The sequence below is a fragment of the Pholis gunnellus genome, assembly GCF_910591455.1.
Source record: "Pholis gunnellus genome assembly, chromosome: 3".
Lineage (NCBI taxonomy): Eukaryota > Metazoa > Chordata > Actinopteri > Perciformes > Pholidae > Pholis > Pholis gunnellus.
In genome coordinates, this window is record NC_136529.1 from 7984797 (window position 1) to 7994332 (window position 9536).

The following is a 9536-nucleotide window of genomic DNA, read 5'->3' on the forward strand; positions in this document are numbered from 1 at the left end:
TTCTATCTAGGTTTTGCTGACTACAGAGAAGGGAAGACGAACTTTGAGCTCTGAGTATACTTCCAGTTTAGACCGTTTTCTTTTTCAACTTCTTTTGTGGGATAAACGTGCTGTTATACAGACCCTCCACGATAATGCTGGTCAAAACTTACAGCTTGTTTACTCTCACCGTCTACATTTGAAACGTTAATAGCACAAATGAGCCACCACCTTTTTCTTCAAATTGCACTGGATGAAATATGATAATTATACAGTAGTTGCTGAGTTGTGTTAATTGCACTTTGACACATCTACAAGCAGACAGACAACTTTTGTCAAGGCTGTCTGACCACACGGGGCCTTTTAATACTGTCATAATACGCACAAATGCTGCCATTTTCGGACTACAAAACACTGAGAATGAACTCACTACTGGATATGTTTTTCATGCCCTTGATACATATAAATGCTTTCTCTATTAGTGTGTGCCGTTTTTCTCATTCTGCCAGGTGCCGTTACTTTTGTTTAAAGAGGGTGTGCTTCCATACTTGTTCGCAGCTGACATTTTCTGTGCAGCCTCGGCAGCTGCATCCACCACCTTTTTCTCCTCCTGCTCGGTCTCACGGTGGTAGAAATAGTTAAAGTTGGAGACGATGACGGGGACGGGCAAAGCGATGGTCAGGACACCGGAAATGGCACAGAGGGTGCCGACCATTTTGCCTCCTATAGTGCTCGGGCACATGTCTCCGTACCCCACAGTGGTCATTGTCACCACAGCCCACCAGAAGCCATCAGGGATGCTAACAAACTGCGTCTGGGGCTCATCCACTTCTGCAAAGTAGATGGCACTTGAGAATAGGATGACTCCTATAAAAAGGAAGAAGATGAGCAGCCCAAGTTCCCTCATACTGGCTTTCAATGTCTGCCCCAGGATCTGAAGCCCTTTCGAGTGTCGGGAGAGCTTAAAAATTCTGAAAACTCTCACTAGACGGATGATTCTTAAGATTGCCAGGGACATGTTCTGACTGGAGTTCAAATCCTCATCGGGGGTCGTAGCCAGCTCTGTTCCAAGGGTGACAAAGTAGGGAATTATAGAGACAATGTCAATGATGTTCATGATGTTATTGAAGAAATCCCTTTTGCTGGGGCACACCACAAAGCGGACACCAGCTTCAAAGCAGAACCAAATGATGCAAATAGTCTCAATGATGAAAAAGGGGTCTGTTAGATACACGAACACGTCTTTAGTGGCGGGATGAGGGGCAGAACCGTTGATGAGTTGGGTTAAACCCGGGGGAAAGTCATTGTCGTCCCTGAACTCTGGCAGAGTCTCTAGGCAGAAGATGACAATGGAAATGACGATGACGAACACAGAAACCAGAGCGACAGATTTGGCTGCACTGGAGCTTTCTGGGTATTCAAACAGGAGCCAGAATTGTCGTTTGAGTTCGTTGGTGGGCAAAAGGACCTCCGGCTCTTTGACAAACCCTTCGTCTTCGCGGAACTGCTCCATCGCTTCATGACCCAACTGGTAGAAAACGATTTCATTTGCAAAAACATCTAAAGGAACGTTGGCTGGTCTGCGGATTCTCCCCCCCGACTGATAGTAGTACAGAATACCATCAAAAGTCGGGCGGTTTCTGTCAAAGAAGTACTCGTTTTTCATCGGGTCAAAGTAGTTTATCCTCTTCATGGGGTCACCTAGCAGCGTCTCTGGAAACTTATTCAGGGTGCTGAGCAGGGTCTCGAACATCAGGCCTGAAATATTGATGACAACTTTCTCGTCTTTTTCTTCAATGAAGTGCTTTTCAAACAAGTCCTCATTGTCGTAGCAATCCCTCGCCATTTTACTGAAGACGCTGTCGGTGGGGGACTCGCTGTTGATCAGGAGCTTCAGATTAGAGATCAAACTGCCGCTGCTGGAGTTCGCTTTAGCGGTCAGAGTCGGAGGAGAAGATGGCGTCAGCCCTTCTTGACCAGAATGATGCCTACGTCGTCCCCTGCGTGGCGACTGGTGAGGAGAGCTCAGACGGTGGGTTAACAGATTCTGATCGGGGGCCTCTGACGGGGGTGACGTCGGGTACCCGGAGTCACTTGGGTCTCCCAGGTGGATGCCGACATCGTCCATGTTCTCAAAATTAACAAGCGGCACCTCCATCGCCTGCGTGGTCGCTAGCTCCGCCTATCAGCCTGGTTGGATAGCAGGAGACGGAGGGGACACCTCAACCAGTGCCACGCTGAAGAACCTGGCAGGGTCTCTCTCCTCCTGGTTATCATTCAGGCAGCTGTATGCTACATTTGGATTCAGTTTGTAATCTGAGGAAGCGGGAAAAAAGCAGTTCGTTATATATTTAGTTATATAGTGCGATACAGTTTTGTGGGTAAAGAGATCTTTCTGTCAGCTCGTGTTTGCATCAGCACAGAACCTGCCATCTGTTATTGTGCTTCTACAGTTATTTTTCCCCCCCCGACATTCTCTCCAATGAACTAAACGAAAACACAAGCTCTGCAAGTTTGGGTGTGAAAATGCTTACACAGGGTACTGGTATTATTGCTGATCATGTGCTAAGAAACTGAACATGTTAAAAAGACGAAAAAAGAAAAATTCTCACTTATGACTGGAAGCAGAAACTCATCAAAACCAAAAATACGACTTCTTTTTGTGCAGTCCATCAGCATTACGTTCAGAGAGGTAACCAAATCCCAACATACGCTTTCAAGCTGCAACCTCTGTGTCCACTTGACACCGAGGGCCCTGCGCACTTCGAGAGACTCATCTGGTTCTATTTCCACTTGCATTGTCGCAGATAACGTAACAGTCCAGGATGTGGGACTGCATCTTCTTATCGAAGCGCGTTGTGATGCGGCTCGTGCAAAAAATACATATTGATTTGTGCCGTGTCAGCAAAGAAAGGTTACGGAGTCCAAGAGAAAGGACAGAGAAGTGCTAATAGATCTACACGCTTAAGACACTTTTAATTGTGTCTAAAGGCTACTTCCTGCTGTTAAATAGCTACTTAAATCTTCCTAATGAACAAGCCTCATCTTACACAGCATTGAAACATCCACTAGCATCACATCACTACTCTTATCACCCGCAATTACATGCAAATATATCTTTAAGTACGTGTAAAGTTTAAATCCAGCTGTGTGCAGACGTCCGCACCACTCACCAGGTCCCCGGCTCTGCAGGAGTTGTTGTGCCCTCTCTACCTTGCCTTGCAGCTCCTCTTTGATCCCTTGCTCCCTTCAATCTCTCCCTCATTCAGACTCACAATCAAGAGTGCCCGTCGCTCTATTAAAGCTCCCATCGGGTAATTTAACACCCTATACGAAACCAGAGATGCCAGAGGTTCCCGCACACCAACTTACATGTGTGCGCGCGCGCACACACAAACAGAGACAAACACGCAGTGAGGGGGTTACCTGGGCTTCGTTCTCCCTGCTCCCTCCTCCGCCAGTGGGGTAAAGTGAGGATGTTATAGGAAGCTCCCTGATAGGAGATTTACCCTGCAGGAGCCAATCGCTGTTTGATGTGGCGGAGGGAGAGTGGGACCCACTCTTTCCCCCTCTTTCTTGCAGAGTAAGCATCCACATGCAGGATCATCCAATCCAGCCTCACCTTGGGGATTATGGTGTATTCTTCCCCTGTTACAGCACTTATAGCTCTCAACACCTGCAGCAGCGCACATGTGCCCAGGGGATTCAGCTTTCTCTTGTTTACATCCTCGGTGATTCGCGCTGACGTGAAGTCTTATTCACATCAATATCCTATGAAAATGTTTAACTGTCAAAGATGTTTTCCAAATCTTCCCTCAAAATCTCAATCAAACTTTTTTATTCTTTTTATAAATCAGCCCTGTACGGCAGTTCCTGTTTGGAAAAACAAGAATCAGGCACTCCACTAAAATCACTTTCATTGATAAACACTTGAAGCTTTCACTGAGGTCATTTATTCTGGGCACACATTTCCCGTAGAGCGTTTCCCGTTTAGTATAGATTTGTAGGTGTTGAGAGTGAAAACAGTCCCTTCCTAAGAAAACCCTGCAGATGTGTGTTTTTTCTATTTATTTACGTTGTCCCTGCCAAATCCATCACCTCTGCGCCTGCCAGCTATTGAAGGTTTGTCAGATTAATACAGTGGCTCTGTGGCTTTGAAAAAGTGTGACGAACCTAATTAAAAGGCTGCACCTCCCTTTTTTTTTTGCTCTGTTGAATTCTCTCGAGGAGCTCAAACTTTAATCAAAGTTAATCGAGTACTTTTCCAGAAGGGCGGCCAATTTGGCATCATAGGTTGAATATTGTGTTACCTGATGGAGAACCAGGTCACAAATCATTCCCTCGTCTCACTCTCGTCCTGCTGCAGCCTGGAGTTGACTGTAACATTGCGGCGTGAGCAGCGCCACTGCAGGCACAGGGCTTCAAGGTCACAGAAGACTGTTTTAGGACTTCGCATTCTACGCTTCGCCATACATCACCACACACAGTCACCTCCAACAATCTCATTATGTATCCTCACGGGACCATCACGCTCATGTGAATATAAAAGTTCACGTGTTCGTACCTGAGATAAAGATCCAGGTTTTGTCCCATGAACGCAGAGAGAACAGGGACGCAGGGAGGTGCATGCGCACACACAAACATCACTCGGCTGACTCATCAGGCTCCATATGTATATACAGTATCTATATATATATATATATATATATTGGGGTATTTTTCTTTTTCTCGTATGATCCTGCAATGTTCTGGACATGTCATTAGGAAGGCAGTCAGCTGAGGCATGACTCGTCACTTCGTAATGGAATTTGCTACAGGCGAAGAGAGACAGGAAGACGGACAGCGGAGGGGTGGGGGAGATCATAGATTAGAGTCAGACTGAGTGGGTAAAAAATCGATCCATTCCCCTGCTAAACGATTTGTGTCAGTAAAAAGAGGGAGAGGGGTGAGATATGAGCTGCAAGATGAGGTGGACTGCAGCTGCTGCAGTGTCACACGTCTCAGGACTCCTGACAGCGTATACAGGAGGATAACGTCCTTCTACGCAGCCCTCGATCCATCACCCCTCCCTCCCTCCCTCACTGCGTCCAGCCCTCGCCTCTATGACACTGCCACCTTACTCGTAAACAGACTGTGTCGACAAAGCAGTTTCACCATCAGCACGCTCGTGCGTGAACTATACTGATGCTGCATTGGTACAAACTCCTCCTGCACACTTTTACAGAGCTCGACTTTGAGCCATGGACGCCTGATAGGAATATTTGTTCAGAAAAAAACACACTGGGGAGACTGAACTGAAGCGAAGGAAGTATTAAGTTAGTTTATTTAGTACCTGAACATGCAGTATTATTTTTTTACTAACATTAATATCCTCCTCTCTTTTTATTATTACTCTGCATGCTTATAAAACCTTGATATTATTATATTTTATTCTTTTTTTAGATTGACATTAGAACATCTGTCCAGGGACAACAGATGAAAAGTAGACTTTTGGCCAGTTCTGGCATATTTACAGCAATGTTGATGAATGTGCACTAAACCAACCAACCAATCAATGAATGAATAAATGAATAGAAAGAGTCTAAAATAAACCCTTAAACAAAACATAATGTCTTTGGAGCCAATCTTTTGATTTTTGGGTGGTTTAATCTACAATTTATATCATTTGTTTTCTTATTTTTTTTCTTATTTTATTCAACAGCGATATATAGAGAGATGAAATGAAGGAAGGAAGAGGAGGGATGACATGCGACAAAGATCGTTGTCAGCAAGGTCAGCGTCTTAAAGGAACCGGTAACTCGTAATCTGTAAATGTGTTGTATCTAAAGCTGTCAAATACATGTAGTGGAGCAAAAAGTACAATACGCTCTGAAATGTAGCTGAGTAGTAAACGAACATCAAATGGAAACATTCCAATGAAGTACATCAGAATTTCTTTTTATGGGGGACACTTGGAAACAAGTCGTGAACACAACATAGATTTTATGATATGGTTTTACTGATTCAGCAGTTACAGAGAAACATTGTCAATTCTCTGGAGTCATGTTTCTGTCCACCTGGAAACTGTCTCCATGTACTCCCGAAGGAAATATCTGGTTATTTAGCTGCTAAATGCTTCACTTTGTTCAACAGCTAGTCGCTAACTGTGTAGCATGTACAGTGAGAGAGCTTAAAGCGACATTATGAGAGCAGTGAGAGTGAACTAAAACAGTAGAGTTGCAGGCTGGACAGCTAAGCAATGAGCTGGAACTCTCCATAAGTTATAATTTCAATTCCATTCAATATGCTTTATTGGCACAAATAGCACAAGGACAATATCGCCAAAGAGTCAAGTAATAATTCTCAGTGGTTTAACATGTTTAAAATTTTGTTGGTATCAATACAAATTTTGGCCAATTGCCAGGTTGTTCCTGCTTTTGTTTAAACCCTTTTGGGCAAGTCATTTATTATTCTCTACTCTTTTTATGTATTTTTCCATATAGAAGATAGTAGTAGATAATGTATGTGATTCCTAGTTTACATTACATTGACCTGATTTGTGATGTATTAGATTGGATGTGTTCTTTTACAATATTTTCTTCATGTTTATTTCTTTATTCTCCAGTATGAGTATGGCACAGTATTATCCAGCTCTGCTCTGATTGGTCCACTCACACAGATCACGACCACCTGAGTGTGTGTGTGTGTGTGTGTCTATATGTTGCTTTGTGACTGCTGTTGGTTATGGTGATTGGTTATGGCAGATGATGAAGAGCTCTGTTGGATTAAATTTGCTGGCAGCTGGCAGCTGTCAGCGCAGCGTGCAGATGTTTTTTTCTGACTTTCTGATGCAGCACCTGTTGAAGTTTTCTGCATGTACGCTCCCTTCACTCGCTGTTTGTCTTCGCTAAAGACAAAGTAACAAAATATGTGGTCTACTCATCTTGTGCACATGATCTAAGTAATTCCACCTCAAAAGCCCATATGCTCATCCATTAAGGATGACAGGATCTCAAAGTGCATGTCAGGTAGCACGGATTAGATATTCCAGCCTGGTAATCTTATAGCAGTTGTAAAGGCAGCTGGTTATTCCAGTCTAGTAATCCTATACATTGCGGCAGAGGTTCTCCTCATTGCAAATAACATACAAGGTTGGGTCAGTAGCACACAAGGGCAAAACAGCCACAGTATAGAAAACCCCCTTCAGCTCAAAACACCGGCATGTGTTCATCCAAAACCTCAAGGGTGACACAAATTCCTCTGGATTCAGTGTCAAACAAGTGATCGGGGGTTTCTTAATCACAGGCTCGGGATCCCTTGTTGCTTCACTTGATATCTAGATGGGGTCAAAATACGCTTGGAACGTAAGAAATTACTTTTATGATCATTTCATTCAAATAAAAGGGTTTGCAGTATATTGTCTTTTCTGATCAATTCTTTTGGACATTCTTCTATGGTCTTGACAATGGAATACAACATAACAACAAGAACAACTGCAGGGGCGCCCTGCCCTGGTGGCTGGACCATGTAACTGCAATGTCCCCACTTTGAGTTTTTTTTTTATTTAAAGCCTCGAGTGAGAATAAAAATCCCCATTTCAAGAGTGCTCAGGCCAAGACAGACAGCAACAACATTGATACAAGACACAAGACAGATACATTACTTAAATTAAACAGAAATGCAATTTATAAAATGATGAATACAATTATAATAAAAATGTCTAATACAATGATGTAAGATATTTAATCCAAACAACCTGCATGTCACCTTAAAACATCCCAAACCATAAAAATATCTAAGAGGGATTCGAAACAATAACTTATTCACACAGATCAAGATTCTAAGCAGCCAGAAGAGAGAACAACCACTTTCTGTTTCTGTGACTAAAATTCACCTTTGTTGCATGTCTCTCTCCTCATTTCCTGTCCTCTCTTCAGTATCACTATTAAATAAAGACAATAGTTGCCTGAAAAGAGAGATGAAACTCTAAAATCACGTGATAAACTGTAAACTCTGTGGGGTCATAAAAAAACCTCCCCTGCCCTCCTGAGTTTAACACGTCCTTTATCAATGTGTTACCCAACATAATACAGTACAGTATACCGTAAATGGTTCACTATAATGGCATCAGTCCAAATAACCTTATATACAGCCTTACTGCAACATAGTTGATCACATATTACAAATCCTTAAAAAGGAAAAATACTCTGCTATAAATAATAGTTTGTGTCCGATATGTTTTTTTCCCTAAAAGTCAGAATTTTCAATTGATCTTGTTGTTCTTTTTAGATGTAATAGCTTAACTCTGAATATTGTGTGCATGCATCCGAACTCACCAAACCAAAATAACAATATAGCTTATGTATGACTTGCTGTAGTATCATCCTGACCTCACAACCTAACCCTCTTCCATGAAAACAGCATCACCTACCAAGCCTGGGACACTGGTAATTAGACATTTGAAAGCTTTATCCTTACGTTTATTCCTCACTATATTTTCACTGGGTGCTAATGACATCTTATAATCTTCTCTAATTTAACACATCAATCTAGCCTCTCAAACCCAGAGATACTCACAAGTCATTTTTTGCAAGTCCAAGTCAAGTGTGTGCAACTTGAGTCCAAGTCCCCACCTCCGTTGTCATGTCACAAAGTCCTGCTCGTTTGTACGCGTCTGAAATTCAGATTTGAAGTGATCACAGAGAAACTTTACCTCTTCAGCAGATACAAGGGAAAACTCAGCATATACGTCATTCTGCACAGTGAGGATCAACAAGCTGGTCAACTGGTGTGTCAGTACACTTTTGATGGAATAATAATGATTGAAAACAGTTTCTCTGTCTTCTGCGAGTGCACACTTCCATTCACTGTTTGGACGGAGGATTTGCCCCGAAGCTGACTCCGAGGGCAGTTACTCCACTAAGGAGATTATGCAACACAGGAGATCAGCCCGGAGAATCACCCTCATAGATGAACAGTGTGGACTAAATACTACCGACTTAATAGAAATGTCTGGATTGTTGCCACAGCCTCACTAATCAAAAGACAAGTGCTAATCTTGGATGACTCTTTGGACCTGACACGCTATCGGAGGAGGCGAGCACTCGTGAAAAACCAATCAGAGAGCGGCCACGACTTTTAATACTGCAATCCTCAATGGTTTAAACTCACTGATTAAATTACGCTTTTCTTTTTCCATTCATTTTTTTTTTCTTCTGCTGCTGGAGCACAAAAACATCTTTTAGCTTCGGCCTACAGATGCTGTGACACACTGTAGATTCCTTCAGAGATTCCTTCCATCACAAGCACAATTCTCCATCCGGCAACAACACAGTGAGGATGAATGCCTGAATGCACCTCCCACTATTTTGACATCAACATTGCTCACCATTGGACGCTCCGAGCTCATCCAAAGCCTCCCGAGGTCCAGAGCCTCCTCCTCATGTTCCCATATGGCCTGTTGTAAGGTACAAAACAATATGACAGTGAGGAGTTATCGCTGAGATTCATCACATTTAAACTTAGCTGCTTTGTTCTTTTGATACATTTTTTGATATTTATGATGATCAGATGAAGAA

The 9536-nt window shown here is 42.9% G+C and overlaps 1 protein-coding gene across 1 annotated transcript; it reads right to left on the bottom strand.

Annotated features, from left to right (window-relative positions):
* Positions 1–457: 457 nt before the first annotated feature.
* On the bottom strand, positions 458–2137 carry LOC306716050 (potassium voltage-gated channel subfamily A member 10; the record flags this gene model as incomplete). The annotated part of the gene is made up of 1 exon (XM_079186598.1): positions 458–2137. The coding sequence occupies one exon, from the start codon at positions 2135–2137 to the stop codon at positions 458–460; it is 1680 nt and encodes a 559-aa protein (XP_079042724.1).
* Between the last annotated feature and the right edge of the window lie 7399 nt (positions 2138–9536).